Source organism: Haliotis cracherodii, unplaced genomic scaffold, assembly GCF_022045235.1.
Source record: "Haliotis cracherodii isolate W230 unplaced genomic scaffold, xgHalCrac1.p SCAF_13, whole genome shotgun sequence".
NCBI classification, from domain to species: Eukaryota; Metazoa; Mollusca; class Gastropoda; order Lepetellida; family Haliotidae; genus Haliotis; species Haliotis cracherodii.
The window spans coordinates 16,772,231-16,793,393 of record NW_027266268.1 but is presented as its reverse complement, the minus strand read 5'-3'; the positions used below and the strand labels follow the sequence as shown (position 1 = coordinate 16,793,393).

Here is a 21,163-nt window from a genome sequence, read left to right as displayed (position 1 = left end):
GTATTAATATTGCAGGGAAAATGGTACTCATTTCATGGCTTATGGTTCTTACAGTTTATATCAAGACGTAAATTAATTTCATGTCATCAACTATACTGTATCGTGTTACCATGGTTACATAGATCTCTTGTTATTTATTTTCAGTTACCGTCATCAATAAATCTGCTTGACACCAGAGATTGATAACTTTAAGTGAACTTAAGTAGAATTTAGTGTTATTATATGGACTGAGCTTACCGAAAAAAACTGAAATTTACTAGACTTGGACTTGGGACTGGTGTCTAAAGTCGGAGACTAACAGATTGTGCAATTCTTCTTATTTATGTTTGTAATATTTTTCATGGGTACATTGTTGCCATGGTAATACTACATTTTCACCTCTATAGTGGGACACATGAAGCCGAGATTCTACAGCCTTGGACCAGGGGAGATAAACAATCAAGATTCCCCGAAGATAGATGGACTGGTGGGTATTACTTATAACTGCATCTGGCATTTCATTAGCATCATTTCTCATGTCTGCCCCACTTACCTGGAATTGTACTTGATGTCGTATTTGATCCAGTAATACTACTAATCACAGCAGAGCCGTGACAATCCGGGTTGGAATAGTCCTTTATCAACCCAGGCTTGCCGTCACAGGCGACTATGCTTGTCGTAAGAGGTGCCATCACATCTCAATTGCATAGGGGAGCTGACCCGTGAAGATCAGGGGTAGACTAGGTCTTCAGCAACCCATGCTTACCGTAAAAGGTGACTATGCTTGTCTTAAGAGGCGACTAACGGGATCGGGTGGTCAGGCTCGCTGACTTGCGTGGATCGATGCACATGACGTCAATCACTGGATTGTCTTGTCCAGAGTTGATTATTTACAGACCGTTGTCATATATCTGGAATATTGCTGAGTGCAACAAACAAACCAAACTAAATCTTATTTTCAATGTTACAGGCATCCAACTTCCTACTGTCCAATGCAGAGACATTGAACTACAACCAGCTGTATGATGCATGTATCAGTCTGCTCATGGCCGGATCACGATGTGACAAAACCAAGGACAAACTCACTCTATTGGTAAGACTTGCTAGATGTCCTCCACTCTCTCTACACTCTCTCTACACTCTCTCTACACTCTCTCTACACTGTCTACACTATAACCGCCTCCGTGGTCTAGTGGTAGAGCGTCCGCCCGGAGAGTGGAAGGTCGGGGGTTCGATCCCCGACCGCATCATACCAAAAGACGTTAAAAGATGGTACTTGTTGTTACCCTGTCTGACGCTTGGCATTAAGGGGCTAAAACAAGGACTGGTCGGCTCGGAGTCAGTATACTGTGTCTGAGTGGGTATTCATGTTAAACTGTGGCATGGTATCTCTGTTAGCTAGCACTATAAATCGGCATCAGTCCGGACTAGTACAAGCAGCCACACACGTGCATGCTCGTTGCTATATAAGTGCAATAATCTTGGACGCGACATTAAACCCCATTTCACCTCACCTGTCTACACTATCTTCAGGATGAACAACAGGTCCTTATTTTTTAACAGTGTTCTAATTTAGAGGGAGTTTGGGTGTTGTGGATGTTTGCCTCTGTTTGTTTTTTTAATCTAGAGACCTCCTAACTTATTTATCTTTTAGTATTTTGGGTATAACAAATGATGTTTGTGCATATTTTGGAACACTGCTTCTTGCTCATTGTAAGACCTGACTAAAATGAGGATTGAATGGTGACCGACTTGGTTTTCAATGATATAAAGTGCCACCAATGCAATATACTCCAGCTGTGAACCCTTTATTTCAGGGAATTGAAATTTTGTATTGATAATTTAACATGTGTAATATTATTCAGACAAGGTATTGGAAAATAAACGACTTTCGACACATTTTTGATTTTCCCAGGATGCCTCAGCCATGCACTACCACTTCCTGATCGTGTGGCGCCTGCTGGCGTGTCTGCCCCCGTCGATCCAGTACATCAAGCTGCTGGAGGGCAGCCAGCTGTCTATGGGGAAGGGGCACATCCTTCACACCCTCCGCTGGGCACCCAGACTTGGCCACAAGGCATTTGTCAGCTGGGTGAAGGTGGGCACTCTATATTGCATTTATGACTTATTCTCACAGTCGTTTAGAATGAGCACCCAACGCTGTATTGCTTGTTGAAAGAGGCGACTAAATGGGTCCGGTGGTCAGGCTCGGATGCTTGGTGACTTGGTTGATTGTGAATAGAGGGATTGGTGCTTATGCGGTTACTGTTGTGCCTTTCCAGACTCAACTATATTGTTGACTGAGGTGACTAAACTGGTCCAGGTGGTCAGAGTCACTTGGTTGATTGTGTATCATCCTTTACTACAGGGACTGGTGCTTTATAGTCAGTGCTGTGCCTATATTGTTGTACTATATTGTTGACTAAGGTGTTAACCATTGTCCACAGCCTAGTTTGTTGATCCTTCAATTCAGAGGTTCCATTCCATCTGCTAGTTGTGAACTTTCTATTCCTAATCATGTTTTGGGGGCACAGGTGGCCCAGTCGTCTAAGGCGCCATGATTCGCTGTGCAGAGTTGCATCCCTTGGGCACGCCAGAAACCTGTGATTGTGGGTTCGAATCTAGGTTTGTCAGCACCATAACAATGCTCGTGGGTTTGACTGAAGTGGTAAACGTCTGAGACTTCGGGCTTTCCTCCCACATTAAGCTGACACACGGTGATATAACTGGAATAATGTTAAAAGCGGCGTTAAAACCCAACTCACTCACTAATCATGTTCATGTCTCATCATCATCATCATTATCATCATCATCATCATCATCATCATCATCATCAAGGAGTTGCTTCATGTGTTACAGGACTGGCTTGTGAAGCAAGGTTCCACCACACAACAGGCAGAGACACTGGTTTCTTCAGCCAACTCAACAGCAAACAGCATCAACTATGATGTCCGACTCTCTATGAAATTCATACAGGACCAGGTTAGAATATTTGTTCAAAAGAGAAATGCATAACAAAGACAACCAGTTCCAGTTTTTGTATGACAATATCATGTGACATTTACTGAACTAATATTCCACAGAACCTAGTTTATGGGTAAGTCTCTGAGTCAATTCTCAGGGTTTCCCAGGTGTCACTCTACTCATGTGTATTTCAGATTAAGAACCTGCCAATAGTGGACCAGAAGGAGATCCTCCAGATGAAGGACCTGCCCGGTCTGTCGGCCATCTTGATGCTGGACGCTGTAGTGGCCAAAGTGGAGGTGGGACTGGACGACGCTTTCTCCAAGCCCGTTGTAAGTAGAGATGTATACTGTTTGGCAGTAGATGACTTCATTGTACCAAAAGGTGTTAAATGATGCTACTTGCTGTTACCCTGTCTGGGATCCGGCATTGAGAGGATAAAATAAGGTTGGGTTAGCTCAAAGAAAGTGTACGGTGTCTGAATGGGGTGTCAATGTTAAACTGCAGCATGGTATCTTAGTGGGCCAGCTTTATAAAACTGGTGCTTGTCTGGACTAGTGCAAGCACACACACGTGCATACACATTGCTATGCAAGAGCAATAATCTTGAACACGCCATTAAGCCCCATTACACCTAGCCTACTTCATTGCATTATAGGGGTGGTCGGGTAGCCTAGTGGTTAAAGCGTTCGCTCGTCACGCCGAATACCTGGGTTCGAATCCCGACATGGGTACAATGTGTGAAGCCCATTTCTGGTGTCCCCCGCCGTGATATTGCTGGAATATTGCTTAAAGCGGCGTAAAACCAAACTCACTCACTCGCTCACTCATTGCTTTATATCCACATGTTGATTCTGGGATGCCGTATTACCATATGCTTGTTGTAAGAGCTGGTTGATGGTGGTCTAGTGGTTAAAATCCTTAATGTGGATGATGGTGTGTCTAGGATTTGATAGTCAACCCCTGGTTGACCTGGCTTACACTCAGTTATTGACATGTTTAAATGTCCAGGCATCAAATATTCAATAACAGCTGCAACTCTGAAAACACGCCAGAATCCTATGATTGTAGGTTTGAATCCCGGTTCGCCCCATTATGTTCCCAGGTTTGTCAGCACCATACGCGTGCTCATTGCTTTCACCGAAGTGGTAAACGTCTGAGACCTGCATCACTTCGGGCTTTCCTCCCACATTAAGCTGACACGCCGTGATATAACTGGAATACTGTTAAAAGCGGCGTTTAACCCAAGAAATGTCTCATGGCCTCACTATGTTTGAAAATCTGTACTAACAAGTTAAGGTTATGCTATCTGATTTAGAACTGGTCCCCACCAACCTATGCTGGTTGTAAGACAGCTGTAGAAACTAACATTTATAGTCCACTAGTCCTTATAATGATAACATGTAGCAAAACCCTTAAAAATGGCAAATTTCTACTTGTCCTTATGACACCTTTACTATTGGGCTGTTTGGCAAGGACTGCAGGACTTGTGTTAATTTCTAATGCTATAAGGAGCTCTAAGGCTCAATCTGACTAATTGGATAGGGTGTCCCCATCACAGTGGATCGTTGCTCACAATACCAATCACAGGATTGTCTGATACAGACTTGATTATTTTAAGGCTGCCGTCATAGAGACGGAATATGGTTGAGTGTGGTGTCGAACAACAAACAAACATACAAAACCAAAGTCTGTCCTAACGTGTATTTTTATTCCAGGCCGATCCCCATGAGACGATGGACATTGCCCTAGATTTGATACCCGCCATTCTTATTCTTGTTGAAGCTTACAGTGTATATGTCAGGTGAGTTCAAGTTTACCTATCTTTCAGGGGTGTGCATGTGAATAGTATTTCAGTTACTGTAAGTTATAATATTAATGTAAGCATGTCATTAGTGTGACAACTGTGAGTGTCCCTTGGTCGGAAACAGTGACGTACGTAACAAAGCTCCTAATAAGCAATGTAATTGAGCACTAGATTTGGTGCCGTTTATCGTGTGAAGCATAGTCAGTTTGTTTACACAAGTTGTGACTCATAAAGATGCGGGGTAGAATAGGTCTTCAGCAACCCATGCTTGTTGTAAAAGGCGACTACCTTTGTCGTAAGAGGCAACTAACGGGATCGGGTGGTCAGGCTCGCTGACTTGGTTGATACATGTCATTGTATCCCAATTGCAAGGATCGATGCTGGATTGTCTGCTCCAGACTTGATTATCTACAGACCGCAGTCATATAGCTGGAATATTGCTGAGTGTGGCGTTGAGTCACATATAACATTATGATCAAGTTATCTCTAGTTGAAAAGAGTGTTGTGATTTGAACATGTGGAAACAAGGATCGTGGTAGGACCAGAGTTACATCATGTTAGGTTGGGTTTTCGCAGTAATTTAAATAATATGTCATCTCCCACATGGCATGAAACTTTCCGAATACCGTATTCGACATAATAAGCGCCCTGGGCGCTCTCAAAATTAGAAATAGGGGGCTCTTATTAGAATATTATTTTGGTGAAAAAAACAGAGTAGAAAGATAAATTTCATGGTTTATGCTGACAGCCTGAAATGTTTATGTACGACATATAGTTTTCCAGAATTTAATTCCCCATAATTAACGGTGCATATAACACACGAGTGCGTATTATACGCGAATAAATAAGTCTTGTGTACATTGATCAATCGGAAGGGGTGCTAATTGGGATTGTTCACTTGCCAATATGTTAGCAAATATCGCCGTCGGCGCTTATTAGAGCTGGGCGCTTATTATGTCAATACGGTACTTTCTTTTCCAGATCATGCGTCCTTGGCGAGGTAGCTGACACGGACGACTCTACTTTGACCCCTCACAGACTACAGGCATTTGGCATGGTGATGAGCATCGGGTCAAGCCGCACCTCCAAGGTGTCCGTGTTGGGGTCCGAGGTGATGGCGATACTTCCGAGCCCAGTGAGGAATGCTGTGGAAAAGTGGAACGGCAGCAGCGGAAACGAGTTCCCCAGTATTGGAGCATGGGTAGGCATGGTTACATTACCAGAACAGTCCCTGTAACAAACAGGGAACAGGTTCCCCAGTATTGGAGCATGGGTAGGCATGGTTACATTACCAGAACAGTCCCTTTAACAAACAGGGAACAGGTTGCCCAGTATTGGAGCATGGGTAGGCATGGTTACATTACCAGAACAGTCCCTTTAACAAACAGGGAACAGGTTCCCCAGTATTGGAGCATGGGTAGGCATGGTTACATTACCAGAACAGTCCCTTTAACAAACAGGGAACAGGTTGCCCAGTATTGGAGCATGGGTAGGCATGGTTACATTGCCAGAACAGTCCCTTTAACAAACAGGGAACAGGTTGCCCAGTATTGGAGCATGGGTAGGCATGGTTACATTACCAGAACAGTCCCTGTAACAAACAGGGAACAGGTTCCCCGGTATTGGAGCATGGGTAGGCATGGTTACATTACCAGAACAGTCCTTTAATCTAGCAACCTTTTTATGGTTTCAGAATCAAATACATGCAAAAGATTTATATCATGTGTGATTGCAGTATTTATCAAGACATGTATTAAAAAAATGCATGCTGTTCTGAAGATCATACATTAATTGTGTTCAGCGTTAATGGCAAATCGAATAAGTTATCCCAGGACTAAGCATTTTCACATAGTTTTCCCATGTTTACATCATGTTGTTCTATATGCACATGTGACTTGCCTTCAAATTCATTCACCAAAAATAAAATGTGATGAGCGTTTGAACAAATCAGTCCCTCACTCACTCACTGTATGTGATGGTAACACTGCAGCACGTGGTGTCTCTTAGGCAAATAGTTTGCCTCTGTTCATCCAGCAGTGAATGGGTACCCGGTAGGATTAGATGGGAATGTGTCTGTTAACTGTGTGGTGTTACCCCGGACAACTGGTTTAGTTCAAATTTGCCTATGTTCACCCAGCAGTGAATGGGTACCTGGTAGGATTAGATGGTAATGTGTCTGTTAACCGTGTGGTGTCACCCCGGACAACTGGTTTAGTTCAAATTTGCCTATGTTCACCCAGCAGTGAATGGGTACCTGGTAGGATTAGAGGGTAATGTGTCTGTTATTAGTGTTAACCGTGTGGTGTCATCCTTCAAATGTGCCGCTGTTCACCCAGATGGGATTGGGTACCCTACATGTGAGGTGGATGTGGAAATACCTTCAAGCACCTCACGGGCAGCTTGGGTTGTATGCTCCCTGAGAAATTGAAGGTGCACACTGATCCATTGACTGAGATGATAATGTGTAGCATGCCTGTGTGTGCTGCGGAATTGAAGTGCAACATAAATGGCCCCTTATTATTGTTTACAGAGAAATGCCTTCGCCAATGACATCCTGCCCTGTGAGAGCTACATGGACACTGTCCACAGCGCCCACATGGTCACCCTGTCTGGTCAGCCCAGCTTCTGCATCAACGCCTCCATGAGACATGTTCTCAACTCACTTGTCCGCTTCGCCAGTGACCTGGTGGTGTAAGTATTACCTCTGTTGTAGACAGCATCGTGATGTTGAATTAAGATACGGTTGAACCTTGTTGTGTCCAACTTGGATGGGTCCAATTCCAAGTTGTTGCTAACTGATATTTTGGTCCCTGTGATTTATTCATACACGGTTCTGTCGAACTGGATCTGTTGAATTCCTAGTTGGCTCAAAAACAGGGATGCAAAATGTAAAATGGCTCTATTCGGCTTGCCTGAGTTTTATTTACAGACCATATATAACTCATACTTCAGCAACCCATGCTTGTCATAAAAGGCGACCAACGGGCTCGCTGACTTGGTTGATGCATGTCATGGTGTCCCAATTGCTTGGATCGATGCTCATGATATCAATAACTGGATTGTCTTGTCCAGACTCATTTATTTACAGACCGCCGTCATATAGCTGGAATATTGCCAAGTGTGATATTAAACAACAAACAAACCAATCCTACATCACACCTATATCACTGTTTCAGGTGGTGTCCTGATGCAGAAAGCAGCAAGGAGTTTGTGCGGGTGATGTTCCCCCTGATGTACGACATCACCACAGAATACCTAGCTGACTCCGTGAGTTCTCAGTCACAGACATTCCATTACCTTGTGACCAACATTAATTCATGTGATCCTCAACCCTTATGTCTTGACTAATGAGGGAATAATATTGGATGAATCAATCATTTTCAGACTTTAAACAAATAAATGGATATCTTGCAGGGTCACATTCAGGATCTACAGATAGTATGTTCAAACATCATTTAAACCTACTTGGCAAAGGTTTACGTTTTCCCTAAGCATCATTATCAGTCGATTTTAGTTTTGTAATATGGCCTAAGCATTGAATAGGTCTTGACTAGACTGCTTGCCGTAAAAGGCAACTATGCTTGTCATAAGAGGCGACTAACTGGATCGGGTGGTCAGGCTCGCTGACTTCGCATGTCATCGTATCCCAATTGCGTGGATCGATGCTCATAATGTCAATCACTAGATTGTCTTGTTCAGCCTTGATTATTTACAGATAGCTGTCATATAGCTGGAATATTGCTGAGTGCAGCATTAAACAACAAACCAAACCAAACCAAACCAAAGGCTAGACTCAGCTCCTGACTGGAGGCTGAAGCTGCCTACTGTACAAATGGGATATAAAATTCAGGGCATGTTAGGAGACTGGAGCACCATTGTTACAGGTTTTTTGTATCATATCTGCTGTTACCAAACTTTGGGGTTACTAGCCTTGAAAACAGTGCTAGTGTTCCCCAGGAGAGTCCTTACAAAGCTGTTAATCATGTTAATTCTGTCTCAGGTGTCCAGCTCGCTGGAAAAGTTCCTGGGTCAGGCTGATGGAGAAGAGTTTGCTCTCAAGATGTATGGCCACGTGATCTCCGTCTGTCATGAACTCATTATCGACTACTCTGATGCCGAGAGGTGAGATGCCACAAGATCAGTGAACACAGGAACAACACTGTCTCTCTGCTGAATGTCACATATAATCGATATTATAGGAGTGTTCATGTCATATTATGTTTACAACATGAGTGGGGGCACGGGTGGCCCAGTCATCTAGGCGTCGCGATTTGTTGTACAGAGTTGCGTCCCTTGGGCACTCCAGAAACCTATGATTGTGGGTTCGAATCCCTGTTCACCCCAATTATGTTTCCAGGTTTGTCAGCAACATACCCATGCTCGTGGGTTTCACCGAAGTGATAAACGTCTGAGACCTGCGTCACTTCGGGCTTTCCTCCCACATTAAGCTGATGCGCAGTGATATAACTGGAATACTGTTAAAAACGGCGTTAAACCCAACTCCCTCACTCACTCACTCAACATGAGTGTCTATATTCCAGTCTTTCCTGATCGAGAGCATGACATGAACACGAATATAATGTTCTATTTATTACCAAAGAAGATGTCTTCATACAAAGATGAATTTTAGTGTATACCTATAAGGACAGCAAGTCGCAACAGCAGCAGAAATCACAATTTGTCGAATGACGTCAACAATCTTCAGCTATGATAGCGTTTCTAGTGTGACGTCATTGCAACCTCACTTCAAATTAAAATTTGAATGACGTCAACAATGACATCCGGATGACGGAGACAATACACTGTTGTCTTGTGGCGTGATATGACCCAAGAGCACATTTGATATTTATGAACCAGATATGTTGCCCTCTTAGGTATTAAAGTTGGAATATTGCTGAGCACAGCATAAAGCATCTACTGATTGGTCAGATGTTGCTTAGTGGTATTGGATAAGTTGAAATTCTGTGAATGGTCTCATAATCCCATGCTTGATGTAAGAACTGACTGTAATGATCCTATATGGTTCTCAACAGTTTAACAGGGGTGCGGGGTACTTTTGATGCCATGGTATGATATTTGAATTTTGGACCCCCAAGCCTTGAACTTTAGCATTAAGACAAGGGCCCTTTGACATTCATTCTTAGTTGCGAACAATGTTTGTGATAAGATCAATATCCCAGAGCCCATAAGATGACACTGTGTTATGTTGCAGTGGCCTGGATGAGAAGATCCTGCAGGACTGTCTCAAGTTCATGGAGAACCATCTGGAAAAGACTGCTGGGAAGAAAGCCTTTGAACAGTTCTACACTGAGCGCGCTGGTAACTACAGGCTTATATACCATATTCAACAATAATAACCCCGCTCTGATAAGCGTCCATGGCGATATTTGCTAATATATTGGCTAGTGAACAATACCAATTAGCACCCCTTCTGATTGATCACACAAGATGTACACAAGACTTATTTATTCATGTATGATACGCACTCGAGTGTTATATGCACCTCTAATTATGGACAATTAAATTCTGGAAAAATATATCTGTCGTATGTAAATATTTCAGGCTGTCAGCATAAACCACGAAATTTATTGATCACTCAAGATGTACACAAGACTTATTTATTCGTGTATAATATGCACTCGTGTGTTATATGCACCTCTAATTATGGACAATTAAATTCTGGAAAAATATATCTGTCGTATGCAAATATTTCAGGCTGTCAGCATAAACCAGGAAATTTATCTTTCAACTCTGTTTCTTTCACCAAAATAATATTCTAATAAGAGCCCCCTATTTCTAATTTTGAGAGCGCCCTGGGCACTTATTACGTGGAATATGGTAAGCCCCTTTAAGGACAGTCAGTAGTTTAAAGGGTGTGAGGTGTAGCCTACTGGTTTATGTGTTGGCTCATGAATTATGATGAAAAGCCAGATTTGATTCACGATGTGTCATGTCCATTTCTGGTGCCTCCAGCTGTAATATTGTTAAAAGCAAGAAAGTAATATACTGATGATAGGCTGTTTATATTCCTCATATTTCCACACCACTCACTGGCATGCTCAAAGCGCTATAATTACCTCGGTCACTGGATCAGTGTACACTCAAGAATCATTCTCAGCTCCCTGGGGAGTATACAACCCAAGCTGCCTTTTAGGTGCTAGATGGTTAACAACCTCATACTACCGGGTATCCACTACTGGGTGAACAGAGGCACATGTCAAACAAAGCCACTTGTCCAAGGAGACTCCAGGAAGGAGTAGGACCGAAGCCCTAGAAACTCTCAGGAGCGAAGCTGTCGAAACACCATCAGCCATGCAAGGACTCTCCGCGACCAGCGTTTCTTAACTTCTCCTGATTTGTAACCTGTGCCCTTTGCACAGGACAACGGGCCAACACACCTCAGTCAGTCACATATCATTTACTTGATTGTCTGGTCTGATTATTTAAAGACTGACATCGTATAGCTTGAATATTGCTGAGTGGAACATTATACAAAGAAACATTCCAACGTACCAGGAGGACGTTTTGTGTTTAAGAGGTCGAAATATTATTTTCTGATGTTGTTTTCAGATTTGACCAGCCTGTTGTTGTCGGTGGTCCGTGACAACCTATCTCCTCAGTTTGCGACCAAAGTCCTCAAGTTCTTCAACAAGCTGTTCCACCTGGCTGAGAAGTGTCCAGGAGACAAGAGCTACGAGGCCCTCTGTGCCACCCTGTCTAAACTGGCCACTGTGGACAAAGTCATCCTACAGAGCCTGCTGTCTAAGATTGTGACCAAGCCAGAGGAGGTGGGTACAGCTGATGGGGTGACCAGATGCAGGGTTGTAGTTAGAGTTGAGGGTTCGTAGGCAGAGGCCAGGTGTTGGTCAGAGTTGAGGGTTGGTGGGCAGAGACGGGGTCTTGGTCAGAGTTGAGGGTTGGTTGGCAGAGGCGAGGTGTTGGTCAGAGTAGAGGGTTGGTGGGCAGAGACAGGGGTGTTGGTCAGAGTTGAGGGTTGGTTGGCAGAGGCGAGGTGTTGGTCAGAGTAGAGGGTTGGTGGGCAGAGACAGGGGTGTTGGTCAGAGTTGAGGGTTGGTGGGCAGAGGTGAGGTGTTGGTCAGAGTTGAGGGTTGGTGGGCAGAGACAGGGTGTTGGTCAGAGTAGAGGGTTGGTGGGCTTGAGGGGCTGTGGTGCAGAGTTGAGGGTTGGTGGGCAGAGGCGAGGTCTTGGTCAGAGTTGAGGGTTGGTGGGCAGAGACAGGGTGTTGGTCAGAGTAGAGGGTTGGTGGGCTTGAGGGGCTGTGGTGCAGAGTTGAGGGTTGGTGGGCAGAGGCGAGGTCTTGGTCAGAGTTGAGGGTTGGTGGGCAGAGGCGAGGTCTTGGTCAGAGTTGAGGGTTGGTGGGCAGAGGCGGGGTCTTGGTCAGAGTTGAAGGTTGGCTGGCTTGAGGGGCTGTGATGCAGAGTTGAGGGTTGGCTGGCTTGAGGGGCTGTGATGCAGAGTTAAAAGTTGGCTGGATTGAGGGGCTGTGATGCAGAGTTGAAGGTTGGCTGGCTTGAGGGGCTGTGATGCAGAGTTGAGGGTTGGTGGGCAGAGACGGGGTCTTGATCAGAGTTGAAGGTTGGCTGGCTTGAGGGGCTGTGATGCAGAGTTGTAAGTTGGCTGGATTGAGGGGCTGTGATGCAGAGTTGAAGGTTGGCTGGCTTGAGGGGCTGTGATGCAGAGTTGAGGGTTGGTGGGCAGAGACGGGGTCTTGGTCAGAGTTGAGGGTTGGCTGGCTTGAGGGGCTGTGATGCAGAGTTAAAAGTTGGCTGGATTGAGGGGCTGTGATGCAGAGTTGAAGGTTGGCTGGCTTGAGGGGCTGTGATGCAGAGTTGAGGGTTGGTGGGCAGAGATGGGGTCTTGGTCAGAGTTGAAGGTTGGCTGGCTTGAGGGGCTGTGATGCAGAGTTGTAAGTTGGCTGGATTGAGGGGCTGTGATGCAGAGTTGAAGGTTGGCTGGCTTGAGGGGCTATGATGCAGAGTTGAGGGTTGGTGGGCAGAGACGGGGTCTTGGTCAGAGTTGAGGGTTGGTGGGCAGAGACAGGGTCTTGGTCAGAGTTGAGGGTTGGTGGGCAGAGACAGGGGTGTTGGTCAGAGTTGAGGGTTGGTGGGCAGAGGCGAGGTCTTGGTCAGAGTTGAGGGTTGGTGGGCAGAGACGGGGTCTCTGTCAGAGTTGAGGGTTGGTGGGCAGAGACGGGGTGTTGGTCAGAGTTGAGGGTTGGTGGGCAGAGGCGAGGTCTTGGTCAGAGTTGAGGGTTGGTGGGCAGAGACAGGGGTGTTGGTCAGAGTTGAGGGTTGGTGGGCAGAGGCGAGGTCTTGGTCAGAGTTGAGGGTTGGTGGGCAGAGACAGGGTCTCTGTCAGAGTTGAGGGTTGGTGGGCAGAGACAGGGTGTTGGTCAGAGTTGAGGGTTGGTGGGCAGAGGCGAGGTCTTGGTCAGAGTTGAGGGTTGGTGGGCAGAGACGGGGTCTTGGTCAGAGTTGAGGGTTGGTGGGCAGAGACAGGGTCTTGGTCAGAGTTGAGGGTTGGTGGGCAGAGACAGGGGTGTTGGTCAGAGTTGAGGGTTGGTGGGCAGAGGTGAGGTGTTGGTCAGAGTTGAGGGTTGGTGGGCAGAGACAGGGTGTTGGTCAGAGTAGAGGGTTGGTGGGCTTGAGGGGCTGTGGTGCAGAGTTGAGGGTTGGTGGGCAGAGGCGAGGTCTTGGTCAGAGTTGAGGGTTGGTGGGCAGAGACAGGGTGTTGGTCAGAGTAGAGGGTTGGTGGGCTTGAGGGGCTGTGGTGCAGAGTTGAGGGTTGGTGGGCAGAGGCGAGGTCTTGGTCAGAGTTGAGGGTTGGTGGGCAGAGGCGAGGTCTTGGTCAGAGTTGAGGGTTGGTGGGCAGAGGCGGGGTCTTGGTCAGAGTTGAAGGTTGGCTGGCTTGAGGGGCTGTGATGCAGAGTTGAGGGTTGGCTGGCTTGAGGGGCTGTGATGCAGAGTTAAAAGTTGGCTGGATTGAGGGGCTGTGATGCAGAGTTGAAGGTTGGCTGGCTTGAGGGGCTGTGATGCAGAGTTGAGGGTTGGTGGGCAGAGACGGGGTCTTGATCAGAGTTGAAGGTTGGCTGGCTTGAGGGGCTGTGATGCAGAGTTGTAAGTTGGCTGGATTGAGGGGCTGTGATGCAGAGTTGAAGGTTGGCTGGCTTGAGGGGCTGTGATGCAGAGTTGAGGGTTGGTGGGCAGAGACGGGGTCTTGGTCAGAGTTGAGGGTTGGCTGGCTTGAGGGGCTGTGATGCAGAGTTAAAAGTTGGCTGGATTGAGGGGCTGTGATGCAGAGTTGAAGGTTGGCTGGCTTGAGGGGCTGTGATGCAGAGTTGAGGGTTGGTGGGCAGAGACGGGGTCTTGGTCAGAGTTGAAGGTTGGCTGGCTTGAGGGGCTGTGATGCAGAGTTGTAAGTTGGCTGGATTGAGGGGCTGTGATGCAGAGTTGAAGGTTGGCTGGCTTGAGGGGCTATGATGCAGAGTTGAGGGTTGGTGGGCAGAGACGGGGTCTTGGTCAGAGTTGAGGGTTGGTGGGCAGAGACAGGGTCTTGGTCAGAGTTGAGGGTTGGTGGGCAGAGACAGGGGTGTTGGTCAGAGTTGAGGGTTGGTGGGCAGAGGCGAGGTCTTGGTCAGAGTTGAGGGTTGGTGGGCAGAGACGGGGTCTCTGTCAGAGTTGAGGGTTGGTGGGCAGAGACGGGGTGTTGGTCAGAGTTGAGGGTTGGTGGGCAGAGGCGAGGTCTTGGTCAGAGTTGAGGGTTGGTGGGCAGAGACAGGGGTGTTGGTCAGAGTTGAGGGTTGGTGGGCAGAGGCGAGGTCTTGGTCAGAGTTGAGGGTTGGTGGGCAGAGACAGGGTCTCTGTCAGAGTTGAGGGTTGGTGGGCAGAGACAGGGTGTTGGTCAGAGTTGAGGGTTGGTGGGCAGAGGCGAGGTCTTGGTCAGAGTTGAGGGTTGGTGGGCAGAGACGGGGTCTTGGTCAGAGTTGAGGGTTGGCTGGCTTGAGGAGCTGTGATGCAGACTTGAGGGTTGGTGGGCAGAGACAGGGTCTTGGTCAGAGTTGAAGGGTGCAGAGTTGAGGGTTGGTGGACAGAGGGAGTCCCCAGTGCTCCATGCCTGTTGTGTGGAAGGATAAGGATCAGTATATTTACTGCTGATGTTACCTGTGGTTACCATGATTAAATTTTACTTCTAAATGAAAATATGTCTTTATTGTTTAATAAATGAGGTAGCACATCTAGTGCTGTGCAGAGTTGTGTCCCTTATGCACACCAGGGTCCTGTGATAAATACCAGATTTGCCCTGATAATGACCCTTGTTTGGTCAGTAACATTCCTGTGTTAGTAGGCTTCAACAAAGTGGTAAAATTCTGCTGGCTTTCTTCCTAGACTTAAGTTGACTCTGTGATAAAACTGAAACACTGTACAAATCAGTGTAAACCCACAAACAACACCAGTTTTAGTTTTTACTAGCTGCCCGCATGGGAATTCCGGGTTAGAATTGGTCCTTAGTCACCTAGGCTTGTTGTGAGATGAGACCAAAACAGATCGGTTGGTCAGACTGTATCGTGACTGATTTCGATTCATTGTATGCCCAACAGTGTGGATGTTGCTTATGTTTGTAGTCTTTGGTTTGTCTTGTCCAAACTCGATTGTTTAGGCTAAAAAATATAATAGTCTTGGTTCTCAGGCGCCACGTGGGCCCATCATCATAAGGTCTGCTGCACATTTTGTTTTTATTTCCATTTTCAAAAAAATATAAAAATCCTAATACTTTAACACAATGCACACAAAAAAAAAATGGAAACAAAAGACACGGGCAATGAACTTTATGATGATGTGGGCAGTGCCTGAGAACCAAGACTATTATTTTTTTTAGCCTAAGGGTGCCATGATATTGCTTGAATATTGAGACTGCAGCATTAGACGACATGCACCTGCAATACTTGTGGTCCCCAGGAAGATCCGGGGTAGAAAAGGTCTTCAGCAACCCATGCTTGTCGTTAGAGGCGACTTGCTTTTCGTAAGAGGCCACTAACGGGATCAGGTGGTGAGGCTTGCTGACTTGGTTGATGAACGTCATCGTATCCCAATTGCATGGATCGATGGTCATGATGTCAATCACTTGATTGTCTGGTCAAGACTCGATTATTTACAGACCGCTGTCATATAGCTGGAATATTGCTGAGTGCGGCATTAAACAACACACAAACAGACAAAGAAAAGCATTACTTGTGGAGGAAAGGATGTATGAATGTAAGTTGTGGATGTGATTTCAGGGAGAGGAGAACGAGAGCAATGTGCGAGAGAATCGGGTGCTGCTACAAAATCTTACCATGTTTATTGTCAAGGAAAAAAGGTAAGTAGTTTTCTTTTAAACTATCCAATGTTGAGTGTTCACCTTTGATATTTCTGCCTATGGCTAAACTTAATTTGTCATTGAATGTACAATGTATTTTGGAATTAATTATTGACCCTGGGTTTGAGGTTGTATGTGGGGGTCACAAACATCTAGTGTGTGTTACAGCTTAATGTGTCAGGGTCTCTACCTGTGTGTTGTAACTGCTAGCATATGTTAGCTCTGTGTGTCAGGGGTTGTATCAGTGTGTGGTAACGGCTAGCATATGTTTCAGCCCTGTGTGTCAGGGGTTGTATCTGTGTGTAGTAACAGCCAGCATATGTTTCAGCCCTGTGTGTCAGGGGTTGTACCTGTGTGTGGTGACAGCTAGCATATGTTTCAGCCCTGTGTGTCAGGGGTTGTATCTGTGTGTGGTAACAGCCAGCATGTGTTTCGGCCCTGTGTGTCAGGGGTTGTATCTGTGTGTGGTAACAGCTAGCATATGTTTCAGCCCTGTGTGTCAGGGGTTGTATCTGTGTGTGGTAACAGCTAGCATATGTTTCAGCCCTGTGTGTCAGGGGTTGTATCTGTGTGTGGTAACAGCCAGCATGTGTTTCGGCCCTGTGTGTCAGGGGTTGTATCTGTGTGTGGTAACAGCTAGCATATGTTTCAGCCCTGTGTGTCAGGGGTTGTATCTGTGTGTAGTAACAGCCAGCATGTGTTTCAGCCCTGTGTGTCAGGGTTTGTATCTGTGTGTGGTAACAGCCAGCATGTGTTTCAGCCCTGTGTGTCAGGGTTTGTATCAGCGTGTGGTAACAGCTAGCATGTGTTTCAGCCCTGTGTGTTGGGTTGTATCTATGTGTGGTAACAGCCAGCATATGTTTCAGCCCCGTGGGTCAAGAGGTGGCCCAGGCTGTTCTGGCGGCCCTCATCCCCATGGGAAGTCCGCTGCTGACGGAGCAGGATGGGGACATGTCTGGCTTCCCTGAACTGATGGTCATCATGAACATGCTGGCAGGGGCGGGGCAGGGGGCAGGCCATGTCACCCTCTTCCAGGCAGCTACTGGATGGCTCAATCTCTGGTAACAAATTTCAATTTATTAGAGACACTGATTAGCATGATAGGTGCACCTTCTATCGTACACCTCGTCAGATATTGCCATGGATTCTGTCCACCCATCACCATGATTTCTGTCATGCTAGAAAAGCTTCAAATTTGCATATATTCAGACTAAGAAGAAAAGAAGTAAAGGCAATGCATTTTGATTTGTTCAAATCCTTGTACTTGAAACAGCATGAACATAAATTGTTTGATAGGTATTTTTTAGAAGGTGACGGATGACGAAGTAGGCACAATTTATGGATAACAGCTTCTTTATTTCATGACCTGTGAAGATCCAGAGTAGAATAGGTCTTCAGCAACCCTTGCTTGCCGTGAAAGGCGACTGATTTTCATAAGAGCTGATGAACGGTATTGGGTGGTCAGGCTCGCTGACTTGGTTGATGCATGTCATCGTATCCCAATTGCGTGGATTGATGGTCATGTCAGTCACAGGATTTTCTGGCCGAGATTCGATTATTTACAGACTGCCTTCATATAGCTAGAATATTGCTGACTGCGATGTTAAACAACAAACAAATGGTCTTTATTTAACTGTAATAGTGACATTTTGATATCGACCCTCATGCTGTTGTCAAGCAACATGACATATCCTCTGTGCAATCATCTTCTCTGCCTCAACCATATATGATGGTTAGTGTTAGTATGGTACCATAGCATAAGAAACTGATGCCCCATGTATACTACTCAAAAGAAGTTAAGGATCACCCGATTCTTTCATAATGGTAAAGTAAATCTGTCATGACATGAGAGATTAACTATAGTAATATGAAAGAATCAGGTGATCCTTAACTTCTTTTGAGTAGTATATTTCATAATCAGGATTTTTCACCACAACAAGGTTAGCATGGTTAGAGTTCAGTATCTTTCTTATCATTCTAGGAAATATTTTCAAAATTAATTTTAAAGTCTCATTTGAGAGTATGCACATTTGATGTCATCTCTTGCAGCAAATCCTACTTGGAGCAGAAGGATGTTCTAGAGAAGATTCTTAAGAATGGATCTGCTGGAAAGGTAAGGTTTTGAGAATAATTTACAATCATGTTGAAGCTTTAAGAAACAATTCAGTTTGTGAAAAAGCTTGCCTATAGAGCAGCTCTTTGCAAACAGTTTAAGGTGAAGAAGAAATGATTGATTGAACGACAGTTCTTTGATTGTTTTAACCAAGAGTTTAGAAGCTTACATTCGTATCTGCTGATGTTATAATTCACCGGTTGTGACATCCTATTCTGGGTTTGTCTGATCTTGAGTGAGAGTGGTGTTGAATCGATGTAGCAGAGCTGATTTTGATGAGAATGGTGTAGATGATGACAAGACCCAACTGTATGTAGTATACCAACAACGTGACATTTCTCTGTTTTAGGGGGTGCTCCAGACAATGTGCTGTCTTCTCACGTATGTTGGCGACATCCTCTGTGCTCTGAAGAGGACCTCAGAAAGGTAGGATGGCTTGTAATCTATTTGGCACAGACTGTTATAATGACACAAAGATCTCATGACAATGATGCTCAGACCCAAGTTGGAGCTTGTAGGCTGAAAGGTTTTTGGAACAGACTGTTATAATGACACAAAGATCTCATGACAATGATGCTCAGACCCAAGTTGGGGCTTGTAGGCTGAAAGGGTTTTGGCACAGACTGTTATAATGACACAAAGATCTCATGACAATGATGCTCAGACCCAAGTTGGAGCTTGTAGGCTGAAAGGGTTTTGGCACAGACTGTTATAATGACACAAAGATCTCATGACATTGATGCTCAGACCCAAGTTGGGGCTTGTAGGCTGAAAGGGTTTTGGCACAGACTCTTATAATGACACAAAGATCTCATGACATTGATGCTCAGACCCATGTTGGGGCTTGTAGGCTGAAAGGGTTTTGGCTCAGACTGTTATAATGACACAAAGATCTCATGACAATGATGCTCAGACCCAAGTTGGAGCTTGTAGGCTGAAAGGTTTTTGGAACAGACTGTTATAATGACACAAAGATCTCATGACAATGATGCTCAGACCCAAGTTGGGGCTTGTAGGCTGAAAGGGTTTTGGCACAGACTGTTATAATGACACAAAGATCTCATGACAATGATGCTCAGACCCAAGTTGGAGCTTGTAGGCTGAAAGGGTTTTGGCACAGACTGTTATAATGACACAAAGATCTCATGACATTGATGCTCAGACCCAAGTTGGAGCTTGTAGGCTGAAAGGGTTTTGGCACAGACTCTTATAATGACACAAAGATCTCATGACATTGATGCTCAGACCCATGTTGGGGCTTGTAGGCTGAAAGGGTTTTGGCTCAGACTGTTATAATGACACAAAGATCTCATGACAATGATGCTCAGACCCAAGTTGGAGCTTGTAGGCTGAAAGGTTTTTGGAACAGACTGTTATAATGACACAAAGATCTCATGACAATGATGCTCAGACCCAAGTTGGAGCTTGTAGGCTGAAAGGGTTTTGGCACAGACTGTTATAAAGACACAAAGATCTCATGACAATCATGCTAGGAGTAAAGTTCGGCTTGTAGGCTCACAGTTTGACCAGACTGTAACAACACAGGGAGGCACAGCATCATGTGTTTCTGTTGTCATCTGTACAACAGAATCAACAGTCTCCTCATAGAAGTTATAATCAAGTTATTTCCAAATTTAGAATATGGTTTGTTTCCTCTGTTAGGGAAATAATGTTGACAGGATCTGCCTTATACTGAACCCATTGTTTGCTTGACACAATAGATTCCAAGCACCTGTGCCTGTGTAAGTGCCTACTAAAGTAATGATTCGGTTGTTTCAGTATTTGACATGGCCAAGTGTGTGCCATTCTACCAAGATGCTCATGCTATCAACCCTTGGTCTAAACTCAATTGCTGATAGTAGCGTAAACCAATTATGACTCAGTCACTGTACTCAATGACCTACATGTATGTCCCATTTATGGAACTAGTACAGAAAATACCTTGTTTCGTAACTACTCCTTGTCACTCCGCTGGTATCATCGGGAACACCTGGAAGACAAAGAGTACATAAGAAACTTCCCTACCCACTTACCAACAGTCTTATGAGAGCCCCTCTGCTCGAAACTCCTACTTGAGATTACTCTTGGGTCTCAGCCCAAACCCTGTACTTATCAAGACCGCCTCCGTGGTCTAGAGGTAGAGCGTCCACCCGGAGAGCGGAAGATCCAGGGTTCCATCCCCGACCGTGTCATACCAAAAGACGTTAAAAGATGGTACTTGTTGTTACCCTGTCTGGCGCTCCGCATTAAGGGGCTAAAACAAGGACTGGTCGGCTCGGAGTCAGTATACTGTGTCTGAGTGGGGTATTCATGTTAAACTGCGGCATGGTATCTCAGTGAGCTAGCACTATACATCGGCATCAGTCCGGACTAGTACAAGCAGACACACACACATGCATGCATGTCGCTATATAAGTGCAATAATATTGGACGCAACGTTAAACCCCATTTCACCTCACCTCACCTGTACTTATCTACTCCTTGTCATTGTTTATCGGGTCGGTCTAGCCTAGTGGTTAAAGCGTTAACTCGTCACGCTGAAGACCCGGTTTCGATTCCCGATATGGGTACAATGTGTGAAGCCCATTTCTGGTGTCCCTCGCCGTGATATTGCTGGAATATTGCTAAAATCGGCGTAAAACCATACTCACTCACTTGTCATTGTTTATCAGGTGTGGGACGGCCACTCCTCCCCTGGACACAGAGGTGGTGACCATGCAGGATGCCGACAGTGACTGGACAGAGGAACTCACCCAGGATGATGAGGACTCCGGAGCTGAAGACTCGGTAAGACTTGGCTGGACCACGTAGATGCAAACTTGATTAATCCCTGTGAAGATCCGGGTTTAGAATTGGTTTTATTACTTGCCCATGAAGAGATCACCCGTTTAATAAACATACAGCTGTATTACACATTGAGTAAT

At 45.5% G+C, this 21,163-nt stretch overlaps 1 protein-coding gene across 1 annotated transcript in view; it reads left to right on the top strand.

Moving 5' to 3' along the window:
* Nucleotides 1-21,163, top strand: part of LOC139459674 (E3 ubiquitin-protein ligase UBR4-like) — a 159,208-nt gene that overhangs the window by 34,268 nt on the left and 103,777 nt on the right. Inside the window, exons 20-36 of the mRNA XM_071241293.1 lie at nt 387-466; nt 950-1,072; nt 1,895-2,077; nt 2,839-2,961; nt 3,138-3,275; nt 4,662-4,747; nt 5,732-5,951; nt 7,281-7,441; nt 7,927-8,017; nt 8,751-8,872; nt 9,963-10,069; nt 11,321-11,538; nt 16,047-16,126; nt 16,993-17,187; nt 18,176-18,239; nt 18,589-18,665; nt 20,912-21,026. Coding sequence (XP_071097394.1) covers nt 387-466; nt 950-1,072; nt 1,895-2,077; nt 2,839-2,961; nt 3,138-3,275; nt 4,662-4,747; nt 5,732-5,951; nt 7,281-7,441; nt 7,927-8,017; nt 8,751-8,872; nt 9,963-10,069; nt 11,321-11,538; nt 16,047-16,126; nt 16,993-17,187; nt 18,176-18,239; nt 18,589-18,665; nt 20,912-21,026 — 2,183 coding nt within the window. The remainder of the gene's footprint in view (nt 1-386; nt 467-949; nt 1,073-1,894; nt 2,078-2,838; nt 2,962-3,137; nt 3,276-4,661; nt 4,748-5,731; nt 5,952-7,280; nt 7,442-7,926; nt 8,018-8,750; nt 8,873-9,962; nt 10,070-11,320; nt 11,539-16,046; nt 16,127-16,992; nt 17,188-18,175; nt 18,240-18,588; nt 18,666-20,911; nt 21,027-21,163) is intronic.